The 19,893-nt window shown below is 39.7% G+C and overlaps 1 protein-coding gene across 9 annotated transcripts; it reads right to left on the reverse strand.

Moving 5' to 3' along the window:
- Positions 1-3,601: 3,601 nt before the first annotated feature.
- On the reverse strand, positions 3,602-19,880 carry MOSPD1 (motile sperm domain containing 1). Of its 9 annotated transcripts, XM_072043033.1 has the most exons (7): positions 18,367-18,524; positions 14,241-14,370; positions 13,846-13,921; positions 10,432-10,661; positions 8,350-8,511; positions 7,662-7,765; positions 3,602-3,773 (listed from the first exon to the last, which is right to left on the reverse strand). In XM_072043033.1, exons 1-6 carry the CDS (start codon positions 18,394-18,396, stop codon positions 7,686-7,688), a joined length of 708 nt encoding a protein of 235 aa, XP_071899134.1. In that variant the 5' UTR covers positions 18,397-18,524; the 3' UTR covers positions 3,602-3,773; positions 7,662-7,685. The 9 variants fall into 9 exon arrangements, with proteins under 9 accessions (XP_071899134.1, XP_027320712.1, XP_027320711.1 ...); XM_027464911.3 differs by lacking the exons at positions 3,602-3,773; positions 7,662-7,765; positions 18,367-18,524 and adding exons at positions 5,407-5,941; positions 19,336-19,495 and having other exon boundaries at positions 10,435-10,661; positions 14,113-14,370; XM_027464910.3 differs by lacking the exons at positions 3,602-3,773; positions 7,662-7,765; positions 18,367-18,524 and adding exons at positions 5,407-5,941; positions 19,336-19,495 and having other exon boundaries at positions 14,113-14,370.
- Positions 19,881-19,893: the final 13 nt, after the last annotated feature.

A 19,893-nucleotide genomic window follows, 5' to 3' on the forward strand; every position in this document is an offset into this window, starting at 1 on the left:
TGTTAAATATTATATATAAACTGGTTCGTTCGGGCCATCTCGCTGTTTCTCTCCAGGATTCTGCCATTCCTCTCGAAAGACACCCTTCTGCAGTCATGCTCATGATCAGCGTTTGATAGCTCTGAAAGCTGCCCCTGTAGGATTTGTTGGCAGTTAAATTGGGTCTTGGGCCAATGTGTCTTCCTTGCTAACTGATAGGTGTTTGTCTTCTTTCCACCTTCTCCAGACTTGACATAGTTGCCGAGGGAACACTGATAACCGTGCCAGTGCTCAGGGGAACTGTATTTTTGGAATGAGCACTTACTGCATTTAGCAGAGGGGATAGATGCTTCATGTTAGAAGAGTGATACAAATGCCAGGAAAAATGAGCCTGTGCATCAGCCAGATTAATTTGCTACGGTCTTCTCTGTGTTGTCAGGAAGCCAATTGATCCAAATGCTCTACAGCTGTTCTCGGTCCTCCTGAAGATTAATATGAGAACTTAATCCCAAATCTGTCCTTTTTGCCTTACTTCAGAAGACTTATCTGTAAATGAATGTTAACCTGTACAAACAAAACGGATATGCAAAGTCTTGCGTGTTCTTGTGAGGCCAGGATATCTTGATTTATAAACGTTTTGTGATTCTCAGGTCAGCGTTGTGAGTCCAGTCCTGCTTTTGTGAGGTTATTTGCTAGTGAAATAACTAAAGATAGGAGTAACCACCGGAGCTCTATCAGCTAGCTTCGAGCTGGGAAGCAGCTTGTACGTTTCGTAGCAGTAGTCACTTAATGTTGTTCACTTCAAGTTGTGTTCTTGCATATGTTGCAGTTGTAACTTGTTTGCTTAAAATAGGCTCAGGAGTCATAATTAGAACGTGTGAGCTCTTTGTACCCTGTTTTAAGCAACCTTTTTCATCACCAACTGGCAGATGGAGTTTTAGTTGATCCCTCTTCTCACAAGCATAGAGTTAAAATATTTGTAAATGGAACTGAATGTTTACAGCTGCAATACCATCATTATCAACCTTATCAATCCACAGAGGAGCACTTGGCTTGCAAGAATCCTTTATAGTAACTACACGCAAAAAAATTGTCACCTCATGTTCTTTTGTGTGGTGTCTGTTTCCAGGTTGTCTTTTAACCTGTAACAGGACAGTCTTCCCCTTTCTTTGCACTTGGTATGCACTTTTTGAAAACGAGCATCCTTGTTTGATCTCAGCACTCCTGTGATGGACTCGGGCCCAGGCAACAGGCAGGCAAGGGCTTGGTCAGGGAGGTGCTGTTCCTGTCACAGTGAGCTCCATGCAGACAGATACCCTACAACCATGACAGACCCCATGCTCATGCGGGAAGGGCGAGATTGCTTTCCTTTTTGGGGTTCTATGGTAGAAGCGTGAGAGATACAAATAAACTAAAGGAGAATAACCTTTTTTTAACTTTTAGTAGTTTTTTTTTTTTTAAGTGGAAATATGTATTTAAGTTCCACCATGAGCTCCTAGTTCTTTATTCCGTGTCTTTGATATGTAATTTATCAGTCATTTTAGTACCTTCTTAGTATCTCATGAATGCGCTAGGATCATGATGACTGCAATTACATGTGTTTAAATTTATATTCCACAACACAGGTATTAAAGGGAGCCTGTAACTCAGGTGGGCCACCTTGTTAGCTTTTTCTTCATAGGGACATCAGCTGTCGCTTTGATTGTGCTACTGGAAGCATGATTGTGCTCTTGCTTAAAATACTCCTTTGCTTATTTATTTTCTGCTACTTCAAAGACCAGAATGCATTACTTTGTCTGCATGTAATTCCCCAGTTTATTGTCAGTGTGGTTATAGAGCTTTGTAAATTTTCAAGAGCCGGTACACCCTAGCTGCAGTTTATCATATAAAGTAAACAGCTGGTTAGCTTTCAGCAGCGAGCTCCTGCAGGTTGTGTTCTATAGAAGACAAAAATAGACCAAAAAGCGAGTGTATCCCCTTACTTGGCTTTAGTTGTTACACTGTGCTGCCTCCCTGCCTGTGTTCCTACCTCCGTTACTTGTTTTTTGAGGATACACAGATTCTCTAGGCTGCTTTCATTTATATGTTCTGTATTTTTAAAGGGCTCTTAATAGTGTGTGTGACAATGGTTTCCGAATCCTTGCTAGCTTATGTGGAGCAGTACTGTGCAAGTGCTATGCTGCTGGCAATGGCATTCTTTATTTTCCTTCAATGGTTTCAGCCTTAATTTGTATTATGGTCCGTCCCTTAGTACTTCTCTAGTATTTTAGGCCAGAAGAGACCTCACAGAAGTTTAGAGGAAAAAGCACATGAGTTGCTCTGACCAAGACTCATCCTGGCAGAGAGGATGATTAAAGTTTTTAAGACCTCCTACACAGCTTGGTCCCTGAATTTTGAGGTTGCCCTAAATCACCACAGAACACATGAAATGTGTCAATTGGCACCTGATAAATTTGTCCTGTAAACAAAGTATTCTAGGATTGGGTCTATGTGCCCTGACAGGTTCCCATCTGTAGCATCCCCACCAGTGGGACGGATTGCCAGTGCACATCAGAAGGAGAAGGAGTTGGGTGATTAAGTGTGAGATTCATACAGCTGACACAGGAAACAGGTGATGGGATTTGGCATTTATAAGGAAAGCCAGGCAAAAGCCGGGCATGTTCAGTATACATTGAAAAACAAGGACTGAAATGTGGTGACTTATTGCCAAACCTCCTTGGCAGCCTCTCTCTAGTTTAGGCTTGTTGGTTATCAGATACTTGCTACATATGAAGATAAAATGAAATAATATACAGCTGAATGGAAATTCTTAACAAGTTGATTCCAGAAAGAATTTATTTGCTTTGCTGTTGAAAGCACACTTCTATGCAGGGACTTCTCTTTGAGCTGCCACAAATACCACCGTTAAGCTCTTAAAATAAGAGCAGGACCTGTTACCACCTGGTATCATGTTTGTTTTTGTTCCTCAGGCATGTTTTGAGAAATATGGCCACTGTCTCATCTCAGGTGATTCCCACATAAGGTTGTTTGACCCAGTCTTGGGGCACCCATCAGCTGCGCTCCCTGGTGGAATGAACTGGTTGTCTGAAAGCCCTGTCTGTCCCTGGAACTCTGAAACAGTTACATGGGGCCCATTGTAGTTGTAAGCGTTCTGTGATTGACTTCTTCAGAGCAAAAAGGGAAATCTAAGCATTTTCTGATCCAGACAAGTGTAAACACCTAGAGAGTATCATGTACCAAGCCTGTAGCTACTGGGAGTGACACTACTGAAAACGATCTTAACAGCACTCTCACTTCCTGCATGCCAACTTTGCTTGTTTGGGGTATCAGTGCCATAGCAAGTCCTGGGTAAACAAGATGATTGTTTCTGCTGGATGATCTTAAGGCACTCCTGTCTGCTCAAAATACTTTTTCAAGGAAATGACTGTTTTGTTTGTCTTTAAGAGTCAGGAATGGGAAATGACGTGAACACTTAACTGTTTTTCCCTGTGTTTTAAGAGGAAGCGTATTCACTGTCTCAGGTCTTATTTCCACAGGCATTCTGTGTTTTCAACAACCTTATTAAGTAAGCCTCAAGGTACCAGAGGTACATGTGCATATGTATGTACCTATAGGCATCAGAAAACGTTACAAACCTTGTTTATTTTTGTATATCCACATAGTAAAAACGTATTACTGTCTCCCTGTGACTACACTGTTACATGAGTTGATACATTCCTCCTTACCATTCTGAACTGAAGGTGTTCTCAGGTCTCTGGAATAAATTTGTGATTTGGCAGTGCTCTGTAATCAATCTGAAATAGAAAAGGCAAATTCACACTTTCATGCTTATGCTGCCCAAGCACCAGTTTTATCTACAGCTGCTAAATTACACTGTGCATTTAATCTTTATCTGTGTATTGCTCCTTGCTTGACCTTGAAAAAGAAATGTTCCAGTGTTTTAGTTTTTTTTTAGTTGCTGATAACTCTTTGTTACTGATTTCTTTGGTCAAGGTGTTTTTTGAAATCAATCGCTTCTCTTTAACTTCTGTGAAAAAGCACATTGGCAATAGAGGTCTCCGTTGTCCTCCATTCTCACTTCTGAAGTCTTGGGTGTGCGCTGTGCAGGAGTGAGAATGCTGCCGGTGTGAGCCGTGGTGATAATGACTCTGGGATTCTGGGGGGGGAAGGGGGGTCTCTCTTCTGTACTTCTGCAAGTGCTTGACAAGCACTGGCCTGTGACTGCCACTTCAGGGATATGGGAAAAAGGCATTTAGGACTATGGCTGAATTGAATCCTGCTACTATTGCCCACAGACAAATGTACATGTACATGTATTAATACATTACAGCCAGGCTATTAAGTCCATTTTATGTCCCTAAAATCTGTTCAATTCTCTTGCCTTTCCTCAGGAAGAGGCAGGCTAAAGCACCTCATGAAACTCAGAATTAACAGCGTAGGTGCTTAAGAATAAAAGCAAAACTACAAGAAGGCAGCTCTGCAGTGGCAGAAAAACACTTCGACCCAAACAAGATCTGTTTGTAACTGGAAGAGAGCATTGTCTGTAGCATGGGCTCTGGAACACCAAGTTCTCAAACCAGTTAATAACTTTTTTTTTTTTTGTTTAGAAATGTTAATGTTTGACTGTCTCTTTATCATCGGATGCTGATAGATGACACGACCCCAGTTCTTCTGGGAATCCAGTTAAAGTAACGTTTTTATTGCTCTTTAGATACTTAGTGCATTATATGTAACAAAAAAATAGTGATTGATAATAATATAAAAAAGGTTAAATTAAACAGTCACGTGCATGGTTTCTTTGTGCATCCATGCATAAAAAGTGACACACAACATGCAGGCAGTGGGAAGGCTTAATTTCAAAAATGTTTTTTTAATAGACTTTTATAAAGATTTGTGTGTATGAGCCAAATGCACCAATAATGGGTCCTCAGTAGGAATCAGCTTTGTAGAAATAAGATTTTAAAACTAAACAGCTCTAAAATGAAATGTTAAATGAAGGGACATACTTGTTATGTGAACCCTAACTGTTCACCTAGAATATAAAACTGAACTTTGAGCAGGAGTTTCTGCTACAAAAGAAACCTACTGCCTTAGATGTAAGGGATGGTGGTGGGAAAGCGTAGACAAATGCCTATGCTGCTATACTTAGTTTGGTCTCTGAAGTAGAAAAGAATGCTGAGTCTTGTATTAGTGTGCAGTTTAACTTCTGTTAATGCCATTTAATTCAACTTCTGTTAATGCCCCTTAGTTCACATATTGCATGCATCCCTAAGAAATGAAAGGATCTGATTACAGAACTTGTTTTTATTGTCTACAATTGTGATACAAAACAGTTGTTGAAGAAATTATTTCCCCAGGTATGAAAATGAGCACTCAGTGATATATTTGTAATGATGAAGTAAGGAATTTGAGAATTACTTCTTCACCTAAATTTAATGGTTTATTTCATAGTTTCAACTGATGAATTTTTTCATTTTCTTCAATGATTAGCCATGACTCTCACCCTTCTTCTGGTATGTATACAGAAGTGTTAGGCACCAGCCTCAGCATGTACAACCACAAACGAAATAAATGTTTTACATAAGACAGTTTGCTTTTATAGTGATCACACACTAATGTGAACATAGACTAAAAATAACAAATGTCGCTTTAATAAGGATTTTTTTACAGTAGGCGTAAATATAAAAGTTTTTCAAATTATTTTCACAGGTATCACTGAACATTTCATAGCTGTCTGTTACAGAAGCACCTAAAAGTGCTTTGAGTCTTTCATTTATTATACATAGTTAAAATATATTACACTTCTGAAGGTATCTTAAATCACTGAACAGTTTTGCTAGCATCTTGATGAGCCAAATGGGAATAAAAGGCAGTCCACATTCATGATGTGAATATACAGTAAGGTGTTTGACATCCTATTAAGTCATTGCTCATGTTCTCAAAATAACCATGGTGATGAGACCTGAAAGACAAGAATTAAGAACTAGACGTTTTAATTTCACTGAGTGAAACATTCAAAATAGAGATAAGATAATTATCCTGACATTGGCCATGAAAAAATGGTAAAAATGCATATGTGCAAGCAGAATGAATTTATATACACCCATCACTTAAATACCAGAAGTGTTGCTCCAAATTTTGATGTAGATAAAAATTAGTGTATAAACTTACACTCAAGTGCTATCGAGTAACTACACTTCAAAGAAGCTATAACCATTCCAAACAATTATCAAATTCAAGGCTGGAAATCTTAATACTGAGATTTTGACTTGGATAAGTATAACATTAGCACACAAACCCCCAGTTTTGATGTGGGCTAGCTATGGGTAGTATAATTTAAATGCTGAATCATCAGTAAGACAGATTAGCTGAAAGCTCCAAGCCATTTTTTATTCTGCTCTGTGGACAATAACATCGTTGTCAAAAACTAGTCTTTGATCAGTCTGCATAGGGAGCTTTCTGCAGACTTTGTTGTGACCTTTAAAAGGAGAAGGAAAAGTGGAATTGCTCTGACAGAGGTAAAAAAATAAAAATAAGAAGCAGAAGCTCCAGGGATGAAAGGAAAAAATACATGGTTAGTAAACTACTCATGCCACACTGAAGAGTTCACTTTAATTATGTGCTAATACAAGGGAAAAAAAGTACAAGTCTGCAAGTTCTTACTCATAAGTTTATATAGTACAAGGTAAAGAGGTATATGGAAAAACATCAGGGTCCCAGAATCCCACCCTCATGTAACATCAAAATAGTAATTTATCAGTTCTTAGGCAATCTTATTTTCTTTCAGGCTTGGAAGATGTTCTTCACAGCAGAGATCTTAGCTAAAGTCTAGAGATCTCACTAGAGACAAAGAAATTGCTGAGACTATTTTTGTTATCCTGCCGCTATGTACTGATTTAACTTTATAAAGACATTAAAGATAAAAGTATGATAGAACAGAGTTGTAACGCTGCCTTCCATTAGATAAGCATTTTATCCATTAAAGAGGAATTACAGTTCAGCTGTTTGTTAAGGTCTGCACTACCTTAGACAATCACTACCACCAGTACTGCTGCAGGCCCTGATTTGGATCACTGCTGAAGTACCAGGCTTCTGGAAGGTGCTACAGGACAGCCCGTACCACGTGTATATGCACTTTCAGGTAAGAAAGGGTTTAACTCATTTCTATAAAGCAAATTCTCAATGTCACGTGGCCCAGTTGTCACGGTATATACCTCCTTTTTCAATTAAATGCTAAACAATCCAATTGTACTTCATTGTGGAAGAAAAGAGTTTCAGCATCTTAAGGGCAATCAACTTGTGTTCTAGATGAGCAAGTGTGCTATACACAAGACTCTTTTCCTGGGTATTAAGAACACTGCTACTGAAGGATCAAGATGTACAGGGACTTCATATTGCATCTATAAACAGGTAAGTTGTTGCAAGTGGTTTAATACTACAGTTAGCAACAGCAGAAAATGGAATTTTTTTCAAAGCTAGAGGTAAAAATAAAGCAGGGATTACTGCAAAATCCTAATCTGAAAATACATTACCATCAGCTCAGATAGAGATGTAGGCTTCTGGTTAGTAACAGGTGAGTTTTAAAACCTTTTCAGCAGACTGACTCCCAGAAGTCAGTCATTAAACTGTGTGCGCATTAACTACCAAGAACTTGCTTGCATCGCTTCTCATCACTACCTCACCTCTAGCTATCAGTTTGAAGCTGCCTAGCTCCTTTCCTTTAAATCCTCATTTCTGCCATGTAGTGGGACAGGAGAACTGAGCTTAGTGTGACTGCTCTTCGAATCTGAAAATTATAGAAAAAGTCAAATTAAATGTGCAACTTATCTATGCTTGCTAATTTAGGAGGAAGTTAGCAACAATCTGGAAGAGCTGTGGATGGCAGTGATCTCTTAGCAAGTGTTTATAACAATTTATTTCTAAACATTTTAACTGCATATCAAGAGGGGAGTAAATGGAGCCTTTCAGAACAGCTCATCTGGGTTGGAAAGCAGTAAAATCAGAAGAGTTCTAGGTTCTGCAGTAGAGTAACTATGTCAATACAAGAGAAAAAAACAACAGTACATTCCATTCATTTTTGCTGGCTGATGAATATAGGTATTAGTAATTTGGCCAGTCACCAAATGAAGGTAAAATCAGCATGTAGGGGCCTGTGTAATATTGAGTAAAATCTGGTCTAAAATAGTTACAATTACTACTTTCCCCTGATATCACTATGGCTGTAACTTAAAATATAAGTGGGGATGCAAAAGAAAACGGATGCTGGGCTTTGTCTCCATTAGGTTTCCTGAAGCCACTGACAAACACAGGGGAAGTTTCTCAAATCACAGAAGTTGCAATAAAATTCTTAACAAAATCCAAAATACTTACCTAAAACATAAGCAGCAACTAACTTTTGATTCACACTTAAATGGAGGTAGAGAGGCACCAGGGATTCCATTTCCCCCAATGTAGGTAGCATTAGTGCTGCAATACACACTATTCCCAGGAAGACTGTTAGTAAACTAGGTCCCGACGAGGCAGTTCTGTTTTCTGAAACACAAAATAGTACCACTTGTAAGGATTATCTACTCACTATAAGTGTTAAATATTCTGCAGAAGTGTTTGCAGTATATCAGAGCTGCACTATCTCAAATTTTTCTTTTTCCCTCTGGAGTTTGGAGGGGATGGAAAACAACTCTTAAACCCACTTTCCTATGCCTTCTGCATTTTGCAGTGAAGAAGGCTGCTCCATGTTCCAGAGCTGATGCTGGAACTTGTTTTCACATGACTTTCCAAACCCCTCCCTTCTGGAGGAACAGAGCCTGCCAGGCTCAGTAGCTATATATACACACACTCATGACAGTTAGATGTTTCAGCAATGCTTGAGGTTTCACCATGCATCCTGACTCCTGACATTGATATGTTCCCTCAACGATTAATAGTCAATTGGGAAAGAACACCTAGAGGAGGTGCACAGGCAGATAACTGCTTACACCTCCAGAACAAAACTTGGCTACACCAAGAACACAAACTGTTCGGCCAGATAAGTTTCTCTTATTTCTTTTAGAGGAGGATTCAAGGGCTGCACCTGCCAGAACAAGCTTATGTGCCACAAAGGAGCAGCATTTCAAATTTGCTGTAGAAACTGAGTGAACTGCCATGACAGTCTAATACCACTTGAACAAGGAAACGCAAACTATAGATTAAATTGCCCTTCGTGCTCTTTAATGTGCTGTAGATTAATAGCTGGAACCTACTCAGACACTTTGTTGTGTGTTTTTTTTTTAAAAGAGCTGTTCATGTGTTAGTTGAATGTTTCTAACAAACTTCTTCAAACCCACTAGAAATTAGCAAGTGTTTTATCAAAATTTTCTATCCTCACAGTGACTAGCAGTGTATGTCCCATTTTAGTTCTACTAACCTAGTATTTCTAGGTTGCAGGTTATATGCAAAGACTGTTCTTGCTCTGTTTATTACTTTTCTGTAAGCAAGCAATGTGATGTAGCTAACAATATTTTAAAGCAGTGAAATAGCATTTGGATTAACACCAGTATCAGATTGTTCAGGATGGTTAAAACCCTCTGTACTGGAACAACTATCATAGTAACATTTTGTTCTGTGAGCCTTGAGAACTTGTAGGTTTAGTTTAACCACGTATCCTCCTACTATCCATCTTGAGGATTTTTTTAGTGTAAGGTATTTCACCAGCCAACAAACCATGTATAAATGCTGAAACTGTTTTATAACAGGAGGAACACTCTCAAGCAAGTTAATCCATTTTCTGGAAATTATTTTTGTTCTTGTCATGAAGAAGAAAGCAGCAACAAGAGTATTACACTATAAATCAGTAGACTGTCAAGTCAAGAATCAAATCAGATTCATTTCCAGTAAAACTTGATAATTTTTATCTCTCTCCCTACTACTTCGATTTAGCTGTTTGGTACAGGCTTTGCCCAAGACTGTTGATTTACTTCCCCATATATGAAATGCAGCATTCTCAGCTAGCAATTTTGATTTTTTGTACTTTTCAGACAAAGGAGACGGCACAAAACAAGGAGCACTTTAGAAGATGTTTTGGCAGTATTTCCTGATCATCAGGAAATGGAGGATTAAGGGTTTGGAACAAAATCAGAAGGGGCAAATGTTCTGAAAGAGACCAAGGAAAAAAGTAACTGATCTTTTTGCAGATAAATTCCCATTGGCAGTAACAGAACTGCTGCACCAGAAGAATATAGAGGGTACTCTCCAAGGTACAGTAACCAAACTCGGGGCAGAAAAAAAAGTCATGATTACTCAAGACAGCACAAGCAGTACTGCCATAGTTTGGTTCTTGAGTGCTATCATCCCTCAGTGATTAATTCTTTATTTGCTGTAAGACTGATTTTTTTTTTTTTATTTCCATATACTCTTTCTAGTCACTTGAGCTATTCAAAATTGACTCAGAGGACAGGAGGGGTAAAAGATTTCAACTACCTGGTTGACACAAAGTCTGCTCAAAAAAGACACTTTCAGCCAGGTGTTCTTTTATTCGCTTTTCCTCCTCTTCCTTTTGTTGTGGTGGTTCCTTTGCAGATGGAAGTAGAGTAGCAATAACCTCCTTCCTCCCTAGTGCTTTCCTCTGGCTCTGCTCAGACACTTGCAGACGAAATTTATCTATCACGCCATAGTGAGCAGCTCGAACATCCCTGTGACGAATCACACTGCAGAGGAAAACAATATTTTCAAACAGAGGAACTAGTTTGTCTAGTCTATGTGGAATTACAATCCCAATATTTCCCCTTTCTCCCCCCCCCCACTGCAGTTCAGATCCCCATTCCATCCTCCATCACACAATGTTCTTGACAATTTGGTGTTGCCTTCTGTCTCCCCTCCCTACGTTCATTGTACTATGACGATATTCTGGTTCCTTAATTGATACTCCAATTGGCTAGCCAAAAAGAATAGTTAGTTCTTTATCTAAAAATACACCTGTGCCTCAGTCTGGCACCTATCTGCCAATCTTCATGAAACATTCATTATTTGAAAGATGCTTCCTCATTTAGCAGACCTGTTTGATGCTGGCAAATGATTTCTAAGAGGTATAGGGGGAGCTGGGGTGGACAAGGAAGAAAAGGAAAGTAGGACTGCCAAACACTTGGACAGACAAGATGATGGCAAAAGTCTAGCTTTTTGAGGAAAGCAGGCTTGAAGCTTTAAAATTATACTTTCCCAGAAGATAAACTCATTCTCTCTGTGGATGAGAGTCAGCTCCGGTAAAGGGATTTTTAAAATCAGAAACCCACTGGTTTAGAGCATGTAACTGCAGTCAAAATTACAGCTATGTATCTACATAAACATTTCTCACCTGTCTTTCAGTAAGCATGTTTGGATACAGAGATAGATGATAGAGCTCTGTGCTGTTAGAGCCTTGTTTATCCATCTAGCAGCTACCTTGAGAATATTTGGCAGCACTGAAATGCTGTAGATACTTCTAGCTAGAAAGACCTGGGCCAGGTTTATCTACCCAAGCTGCAATCACAACATAGACTGCAGTGTAGGCACACACTGAGTCATACCTGGCCAGTCTGTGTTTTCCTTTATAAACTTTTATACTGTCCAGCAACCACTCTGAACCTGTTTTGAACAGCTTGACCAAGATGGCTCGATAGTAAGGTGGGGTGATAGTTGTTAATTGCTTCTAGTTTTATGAAAAATCATGCAGGACCTATAAAAGGCAGCTTTAAAATAACCCTGATCATAGTCAATACAGAACTCTGCACACTGTTCTGCATTTATGATTCATTATGAAAATCCATATTTAGCACTAAAAAACTAGAACATTCAAGTTTTTAAGTCATACCAGCTCTTAAGGGTTAATACAGATTTTAAGTATTTTTCCAAAGTGGAGGACTTTTTTTTTTTTTTTTTTGGTGAAAGGCTATTCTAAATTTCTAAGATAATAATAGCTAACCTGGAAAAAATACCTATTTGTAAGTGATGTGACTTCAAGAAGGTTGCCATCTCCTGAGGGGAAAAAGTGATTTTCTCCTTAGTAATACAGGATAGTGCTCTTAAAATTGTTTCAAAAAATATCTTTGTGGTAACACACATGATTAAAATGATGCAAAAAATAGATTCTTGTTTCAGACTTAAGTTAAAGGAGTTGTATCACCTGAAGTGATCTACAATCACAAACAAAGAAAATGGTAATAATTGATACCTGGTTTGAACAGTCTGTTTAACAAGGAAACAGAAACTACATCATCCTAAGCTAGAAAGGTACAGGAACATTTGTGGTATTACATCACTTCAGAAGCTAAAAAGTGTGCTTATGACAGGCTTTCAGGAAGTTGAGTGTTGGCCTTCACTGAAACAAAAGGCTTTTCCCCTGATAATCCTAATTCATACAACTCTAAGCATATTAGAACAGCAGATACAACTCTGTTTCTTTGAGACTTCCTTCTTATTTTTTTCCTTTCCTCTTAGTATCACAGTGCCAATTAACCTAAACAGAATCTTTATGTAACACTGTGCTATGAGAACATGCATCTGCTGCCAAGCAAAGAGATGTTTTCTGCAGACCCTTATAAACAGATACATTCTCCTGTTTCTTTTTAGAGACCATTGCATAATTAGAAGCTCTGTAGAATATCTGTTTATCTGGCAAATGGCCATACTTACATAGTACTGCTCATATCTTAGAAGTAAACACTGCCCTTAGACAACAACCAGCGGAATGAGATGGGTTTCCTGCCACACAAAAACTCTCTTGGCTACATGGATACACCTTATTTTTCTTTATTTAGTAGAAGACATTTGAGACGAACAAATGTCATCAAGATTGTGTGTCTACTAAAGACTAGGGTAGCTTACAGACAGATACATTGGTACATTAATTTTGTTCTGAGTTTAGGATTATTGCCCCTGCCCAATTAAACTTTCTAGTTACATGTTTTAAACCCCCTTTTTATTTGGTGAGTCCTTGGAATTTTCCAAATCACACCCGAGGAAACCGGCCTATAGGGAAGAGCCATTCCCCAAGCACATTATTATTGATTTGACAAAAGACAAATCATTCAATAGTAGGGTTTTTGTTTATGGACATTAAATGACCAGAGGTTCCTGGTGTTTTATAGTTGACAAATTTCTAGTCAGAAAGCTGTCTACTCTTCTAAGCATGTCATCCTTTCTTTAGCTGTACTTATACATCAACACAGAACTAACAGGGTAAATAAATGATGAATGAAGTTGGGCTATTCTGGCTTATCTAACTACTGCTTTCTCCACTTTGAATTATAGCAGCCTACAGGCCCTACACATTATTGTGGTAACTTAGCCAAGGTTCATATTCCCTCTGTTACTGGGTTGGGACCTGAATGGAGAAACAAGGGGAGGGAAGAGGGGAACAGAGAGAGAAAGGAAGAACAAGAGAGGTGGTCAGGGTGAAAGGTGGGCAAAAGTACCTTTATTAAATATGTCCCAGGAAAAGTGTGTTCAGTAGAACTTCATACATTTTCGCTTTGTCAGTCTGCGAACAAATATTTCTCACAAAGAAATCCCAACCCTGGGGGTCTTGCTTTTCTTGTTAGAAATAACACAACAGTACTCAGAGGAGGCTCGTATTAGTCTCACTGATGGTTTAAACAGTATACTACAGGATGCATTTACTAGCATTTTATTTATGCTTAAAGACAAAATCAAAGAAGGAAGTATCTCAAAATTGTTACCTCTGTCCTACAGTAAAAGGATAGCAAAGATGGAGTGGCCAAAAGAGATTAGGAAAACATAATATTTATAGAATTTAATTTATACTATGCATGCTGTCATTTACTACCTCTTAATAAAAGGAATTAAAGTTATGAAATATCCTACTATTAGGAAAAAAACAAAAACACTTTTACTTACATATCAACACAGCACTGAGGCTTCACTGTACCAGCAGCATCAGCCACCACATATTTATTTGGAGTTGTACAAAGAACTGCAAAAAAAAAAAGGACAGTAGTGGTAACAAGTCATGAATTATTAATTAACCTCATTAATTTCATCAACAGATTTATGTAAAAACAGAAGTTTGGTTTTGCCACAAATATAATTTGTTACATGAATTAAAACTGGACTTTTCAAGATCACCAACTAATCCTTAAGTAGAACTTAACCTAAGAAACCCACCTTTGAATTTTAAGGCAAACTCATAGGGGTTATATAGAGTCAACACCTGCTTGTGTGTTGACTGGTCATCTGCATAAAATATAAGTTCTGTAGGAAAAACAAAAACAGGAAGATTTCCTTCCACTAACTCTGGTTGTCTTCTTTGTTGCTGCATTGGCACTGAATCCTCCTTGCTGCTTCTTGTGTTCTTATGATTTTTGTATCTTCGGGGACTTCAGTTTTTGAATCGTTTAAGAATTCCAAAGCATTTTGGCAATTCTGAAGAAAAAAAGGAGAAAAAAAAAAAAAAGATTATTTCCACAAATCTATACTAAATGGAGACAGACAACAAATGTGTAAAAATATAAAACTTGATACTTGGATATATATCTACCTATACTTAAATTCTTTAAAAACATGGAAATAGGAAAAAAATGAATCAGATATATATCTATTTAAGAAACTGCTATAAAATAAATGGATAAGCACTTCTTCAGTGTATAACAGACTCCAGGGGCCCAGTCTATGACTGGGGTTGCTTATAACGGACAAACATTTGCAACACAAACCAAACAACAAAAAAATAAATGCCGTTCTTGCCTTGGATAACTAACACTTGAGAAAAGAGCAGAAATGAGGAAACAGAGGTGTAAGGCAGCAGTAGGCACCATTTGGGCAAGAATCTCTCTGCAGTGGTGACCTACTCAGAACGTTCCTGGATGAGGCATAACAGCTTAGGTATCTGCTCGCATAGGCACTGAGGTATGTCAAATCCTACAGATTCAGAATAAAGGAATGGGGAACATCTTCATGCTTTGTTTAAACTAAGGTCTTGTTATGCTTGCATGGTAGCTACTGGCAATGAGCTGAAAAATAACTGGGATGATTAACACCAAATAGACTTTGGATTTACTATTTGGTTAAAAAATAAGAAACATTTTCTACCACCGTCTCTAAACAAAGTATAACCACCATAATTCTCCTTCTACCAGCCCCACAGTTTTGTTTTAGTTTGAGTGGCATTCCAGAACTAAAACCAGAACCTATGACCTGATCAAGCAACAATCCCTAATGCAATTCATAAAATAAAATTAACGCCAGATTCCTCAGCATGCATGTCACTGACTTTACATGCTACAGGCAAAACCAAGTGAAATAGCTACGTATATATTTTCCTCAAGGATGTCATATTTTACTGTACCTCCTATAGGTTAGGTATCAAACTAAAGGTGTCATCTGAGGCTTAACTTTATTCTACAGTAGAAAACATTAGAAGAACAAAAAGCTCCCACTGACTTATTAGCTATAATTTCCACTTCCAATGATGCTTTATAAAACATCCATTTAAACTGTTCTCCAGGCTAATAATCTGATCTCGTTGCAACATAAGACATTTAGTTTTTAAAATTTCTAGCAGCGAATTGCCTTAGCATTAAGAACAAACAAAAAATAAATGCTTATTTTTCACATTCTAGATATCTTGCTGTTCACACTGCCAAACACCAGATACATGCTTCATACTTGAAACATGACACAAATTTAGTTGTTTACTAGAACATTACCTAGACTATTTTAGTAGTCCCTGTCATATCTTCAGACTTACAGGTTATGATTCTTATTCACAAACTAAGCTTCTCAATTTCTTTATTTTTTAAAAAACAACTCATCCTTGGAGAACTTAAATTTATGGTTCTTACTGGAAAGTCTTCCCCCCAGATACAGCTTCTTTTCAGAGCAGAGGTTTATTTCCACCTCACTGAAATGCTACTAATAATATTCTGAAAACAAATCCCCAATGATAGTGTTCCAAGTTGATGTCCTGCTACCTTATTAAGAAGGGTCTAGAAAAAGAAATAGATCTGTAAGTGGCCATTTGAGTTCTACAGTGCTTTTGGAATTTTGGTAAATCTGTTTTGTTTCACAAGAATTAACATACTCTAAAATCACTTTGTGCAGTAATTGTAAGTATTATTTATTGAACAATTTTATGTACTATTGCAAATGAGATTCATTGTTCCATTCAAATATGAAGACTATACGAAGATGTAATGTGAAAAAAGCTGCCAAATCACAGGCACACAAAATCATTTTTTCTTTCTCATAGGCAGAAGAATTTATTTATTTATTTATTTACTACAGGTAGCTTAATGCAATATACAGAAAGCACATGTAAGAACCACTGGTTCTCATATGTATCTATACAGCATAAATGCTGTATAACAGCAATATTGGCCATCTTCTGAAATTAACTTCTTTTTCCCTAACTAGTGTTTTAAACTACCATAGAACCAGTATCAAACTACTGCTAGATATTTTAATGTGACTAGATTTAATCAAAAATACAATATTTGTAATAATTAATGCAATTTTGATGCTTTTTTTATTTAAACATTGCACAGGTTTCATTCTGATTCCTGTTATCCCACCACAACTCTAGTTTCTTCAGTTCAGCCAACAGCAGGAGTTTGGGTGTCCAAAAACCCACAAACGACAAAGTCAGCAGAACAGTGGATCAGCAAGCCTACCAGCAGTCTTGTTTTTCTTACATATCCATTGATAAGACAGCACACAAACCTCCCAGGAATCCACAAACTTGTAGGCTGAAAGCCACTAATCTTAAAAGAGTATATCCCATTATTGCTTCCTTGTCTTGTCCAGCCAAGTTAAATAAGAAGTTGCCACTTCAAACTGGCAGAAGTAACACCTGGCAAACCCAGGTCTATGGTAGATATATTTGCTGACACAGCAGTGTCATTCAGGATATAAATTTCTAGGTTTCTAAGAAAGCAACAAACATCCTTTTTGAGAGAATTATTTTAGCTTAGAAGTTGCCTTGCTGGGATACCCCACCAAGTAACGTCAATAAAACATTCTTCCCAAAGACTGCACTATAACTTGTACAGACACTGGGGAGATTTGATGATTTAGTATTAGCAATAGCACATCTTTCACACAGCACTCATCAATAAGAAGCTGTAAAGATTTTTTTATACAGAACGTCTGTAATCAGAACTTCTTTACGTAGTTCAAACCTAAAGAAGTACTCCTCAAAATGTTCAGAATAAAGCTACAAAGCTGGCACCCCAGCCAGTTCATTTAAAAGAAACTTGCCCATCACTCTTCTACGTGGTGGTGCACTGCGAGCAGCAGATTTTTTTGGACAGTCAGTGGTAACCACAATTACTTCAGAACATAAAGGGAAGCACAAAGAGTTCTTTACAAAACTGAGACCTGTGGTCTTAATCTGTGACCATCTGTGCAGATGGACTTCTAGTACCACCAATGAAATTCCACGCAGCTGCAGTCATCTGTCAAATGCAATGCTCATTACAGGACAGGGGCTGAAGTGTAACACCTGAATAATGCCAGCTTGCTTTCCAACACTCTCTGAAGCCCAGACAAACCATTTCCACTGATATTTTCTTCAGCTCAGTAAGGATCTTTTCTCCCTTCTCCTCCCTGAAGTTACTAAATATATAACGCTTGTGTCACAATAGCACAGATCTGCCAGCATTTCCTGTGAAATCCCTTTCTTCATAAATTTAACCTGACAGAAAAAAAAAAAACACACCATGAAGTGAAACGTAACTTCTCTCTAGGCTCAGAAATAACACCAGCTCTGATTTGTTTTTATTTAACAAGTATTCGCTGAAAAAATAAATCAAGTGGAGAAATTTTTTGTTCCCCTTTAACTTCCAACAGCATCATCACCATGTATGTATGTATGGATGTATACATCTATAGTTATTTCTGTCAAATAACTTGACAGAACATCATCTGGTAAACACTTTAATCAGAAGATAACCTCTTTACAGTCAGCCTCCACATTCTCCTATTAAAAATGTGTAATTACAGTGTAATCTGTTTGTTCTCTCATACTCTACCCCCTAAATCCACACAAAAAGCTTTTCTACACTGCATAGCCTCAATAAATTCATGACTGAGGTACATATGCCTTTTGAGCACATATTTACAAAATAAGCCATGAAGTCTTCTTCAAAATTCCTCCCCATACCAAGCAGAGCAATTATCTTACCTTTAAGCTACACGCAAATAGAGCACATGATCTGAAGCAGATCTATTAACATTTTGTCTCTACAAAAGTTTTTGAAGGCCTCAAAATGCACTTACGCAATCCAATGTTTAAACTACCTGCAATTATTTGGGAGAGTCATCCAATGATTAGAGCACGGCCCCAGCAGTCAGGTCGGCTGGGTTCCATTACTGCTAGCTCCGTCACTGCCTCTATGACCTTGAGCAGTTGGTTAACCTCACCTCAATTTGCTCATCTACGAAGGCACACATTCTGCAAAGTATTTAAGTGGGCGGACAGTCACATTCGAACTGGCAGAACCACTCTGAGACCCTGCAGAGCCTCGGATGAAGCACGCTACTGTCCACCTCCTGACAGGGCGCTGAGGAATGTAATTGGTAACTGTCTTCAGGATGCTGTAAAATGAAGTAGTCCCAGAGCGTTACCTATTAGAGCGGATGACTACAACACGCATAAATCATACTGATGCTAACAGCAAGACTCATTAGGTCCGCATTATATTTTCCTCTTTATTTTTTGGTGACAATAACATAAGCGTTACTGCAATACAACTAAGGGGCACGTGAAACCAGGGAAATCTGGCCTAACAGCCGGGCATTGTTCCTGATCCATCCTACCCGATGGCTCAGAAGAGTCCTACGGAAGGCTTTCAAGGGCACATCTGCCCCACTCTGCATCTTCTCCCTTTCAGGCTGCGTTTAACGTGACCGAACCGCTCCTTAAACACCTCCTGCGCCCATTAGCGCTACGCGGCCGCTCTCCCTGTCTCCGACCAGGCTCCAACACTCAGCCCACATCCCAGGACGAGAGATTATCTGAGGAAAACACCCCTTAAGGGCAGCACGGGCAGCGAGACAGCACCCACTGAGGCAGAGAGCCGCGGCCGGCTGCCCCCAGCTCGCCTCACGCCCTTTGTTATCCGCCGGGCTGAGCTCAAGGCGCTCTAACGGCCTCCTTCGCTGCCCTGCCCTGCCCTGGCGGCGGCGATAAGCAGCCGGCCCCCCACCAGCCCTGCTCGGCCCCCCGGGGCACCCTCAGCGTAGCCCCGGCCCCGCCTCAGCCCCCGGCCCGGCCCGGCCGCCCCTCACGGCCCCGCTGAGGCGAGCGGCGCCTGACGGGGCCGGGGGAGGAAGCGGGTGGCTGTGGGGGGGGTGCCGGCTCCCTCGCGTCGCCCCCCGGCCCGCACTCACCCCTCGGGGCCGCTGGGTGCGGGCTCCTGGCGGCGCCCCCTTTGTCCGGCCGCCCCCCCGGGGCTGCTCCCGTCCCCGCCGGTAGCGTCGTCGCTATGGCTGCCGGGACGGGGCCGGGATGGCGGCCGCCTGCCTCCCGCCGCAGCCATCGCGAGAAGGCGCCGCGCTCCGCCCCGCCCCGCCGCCATGGCCGGGGCAGCGGCACCTCACGGCCCCGGGCAGGGCCCTCAGGGGGCTCCCCTCAGCAGCACGCCTGAGGGATGGGGAGCAGCCGGCTCCCTTATTCCCTCCTAGGGAAGGCTGTTGTCTTAAAAAGAATCCATTTTTATAATAATCCTCACGGCTTTGCGGCCTCACGCCCTCCCCACAGCGTCCCTCAGCCCCCCGGTGCCCTCGCTGCTGCCTTACCCTGTCATGGGCTTCTCCGCGTGGTGCAACGCAAAAAAATGCAGCCCTGCAATCACCACGTGAGATCGTGGAGGTTAACGCTGCAATATTTTATTTTTATTATTTTTTTTCAAGCCAGGTGAATAATTAAGATTTATATTAAGCCTTCCA

Source organism: Anas platyrhynchos, chromosome 10, assembly GCF_047663525.1.
Source record: "Anas platyrhynchos isolate ZD024472 breed Pekin duck chromosome 10, IASCAAS_PekinDuck_T2T, whole genome shotgun sequence".
Classification (NCBI taxonomy): Eukaryota; Metazoa; Chordata; class Aves; order Anseriformes; family Anatidae; genus Anas; species Anas platyrhynchos.

What these genes read in the sequence shown, in the direction of transcription:
- MOSPD1 (XM_072043033.1), bottom strand. Translation starts at nt 18,396, where the DNA reads ATGTGTGCCTTCGTAGATGAGCAAATTGAG. An exon ending in CAACAAAGAAGACAACCAGA is followed by an intron (nt 13,922 to 14,240) that starts GTTAGTGGAAGG and finishes TTTTTTTTGCAG; the next exon opens with TTCTTTGTACAACTCCAAAT. An exon ending in CCTCAGTGCTGTGTTGATAT is followed by an intron (nt 10,662 to 13,845) that starts GTAAGTAAAAGT and finishes TTTCCTCTGCAG; the next exon opens with TGTGATTCGTCACAGGGATG.